Source organism: Phragmites australis, chromosome 3, assembly GCF_958298935.1.
Source record: "Phragmites australis chromosome 3, lpPhrAust1.1, whole genome shotgun sequence".
NCBI lineage: Eukaryota > Viridiplantae > Streptophyta > Magnoliopsida > Poales > Poaceae > Phragmites > Phragmites australis.
The window spans coordinates 14,987,310-14,988,161 of NC_084923.1; the positions used below are offsets into that span (position 1 = coordinate 14,987,310).

Consider the following 852-nt stretch of genomic DNA (forward strand, 5'->3'; position numbering starts at 1 on the left):
CTCCCCTGCGCTTCGAATAGCACAAGCCGCAATTAGCCGCGACCTCCGCAAAAGCAGAGCGCCCGTTTCGATCCAGAGCTCTAGACTGTTCCGAGTTTTCTCCTCCCTCCCTCCTCCTCACGCCAAGGCCAAAGCAAGCAAGCATGTGCCCCACCGGCAGGTACCTGGGCCTCGACCTCTCGGCCGTCGCCGGCGCCAGCGCGTGCTGCGACATGAGGCCGGTGTTCGACGTGCTGGACGCGGACCACGACGGCTGCATCAGCCGCGAGGACCTCAAGTCCTTCTACGCCGCCGCCGGGGCCACCGGCGAGCGGTTCGATGACGACGACCTCGCGGCCATGATCGCTGCGGCCGACGCCAACCGCGACGGGTTCGTGCAGTACAACGAGTTCGAGCGCCTACTTGGCCACGCCACCGCCGCGGCCGCGGGGCCCGCCGGGTGCCGGTCCGTGATGGAGGATGCGTTCCGTCTGATGGACCGGGATGGGGACGGCAAGGTCGGGTTCGAGGACCTCAAGGCGTACCTCGGGTGGGCCGGGATGCCGGCCGCCGACGAGGAGGTCCAAGCCATGATCCGCGTTGCAGGCGGAGAGGACGGCGACGGCGGCGTGGGGCTCGAGGCGCTCGCCAGAGTGCTCGCTGTTGACCTGGAAGGCATGGCCCTCTGAAAGCTCTGAATTGGTTGCAGAGCACTGCGCTTAGTGTTTTTGTGTGATTCTTTTTCGTAGTTTTGGTTGGTGACCACGAAGAGGGTTGTTGTGATGTGTTGAATGTGCGCTCTCTAGGACCGCGAGGTTTATTTGTATTCTACCTGCTCTCCAGAAAAAAAAACAATGAAAATTTTGTATTCTA

The 852-nt window shown here is 62.3% G+C and overlaps 1 protein-coding gene across 1 annotated transcript; it reads left to right on the forward strand.

Annotated features, from left to right (window-relative positions):
• Nucleotides 1-852, forward strand: LOC133912362 (calcium-binding protein CP1-like). Its single transcript, XM_062355050.1, has one exon. The coding sequence runs from the start codon at nucleotides 144-146 to the stop codon at nucleotides 666-668; it is 525 nt and encodes a 174-aa protein (XP_062211034.1). The 5' UTR covers nucleotides 1-143; the 3' UTR covers nucleotides 669-852.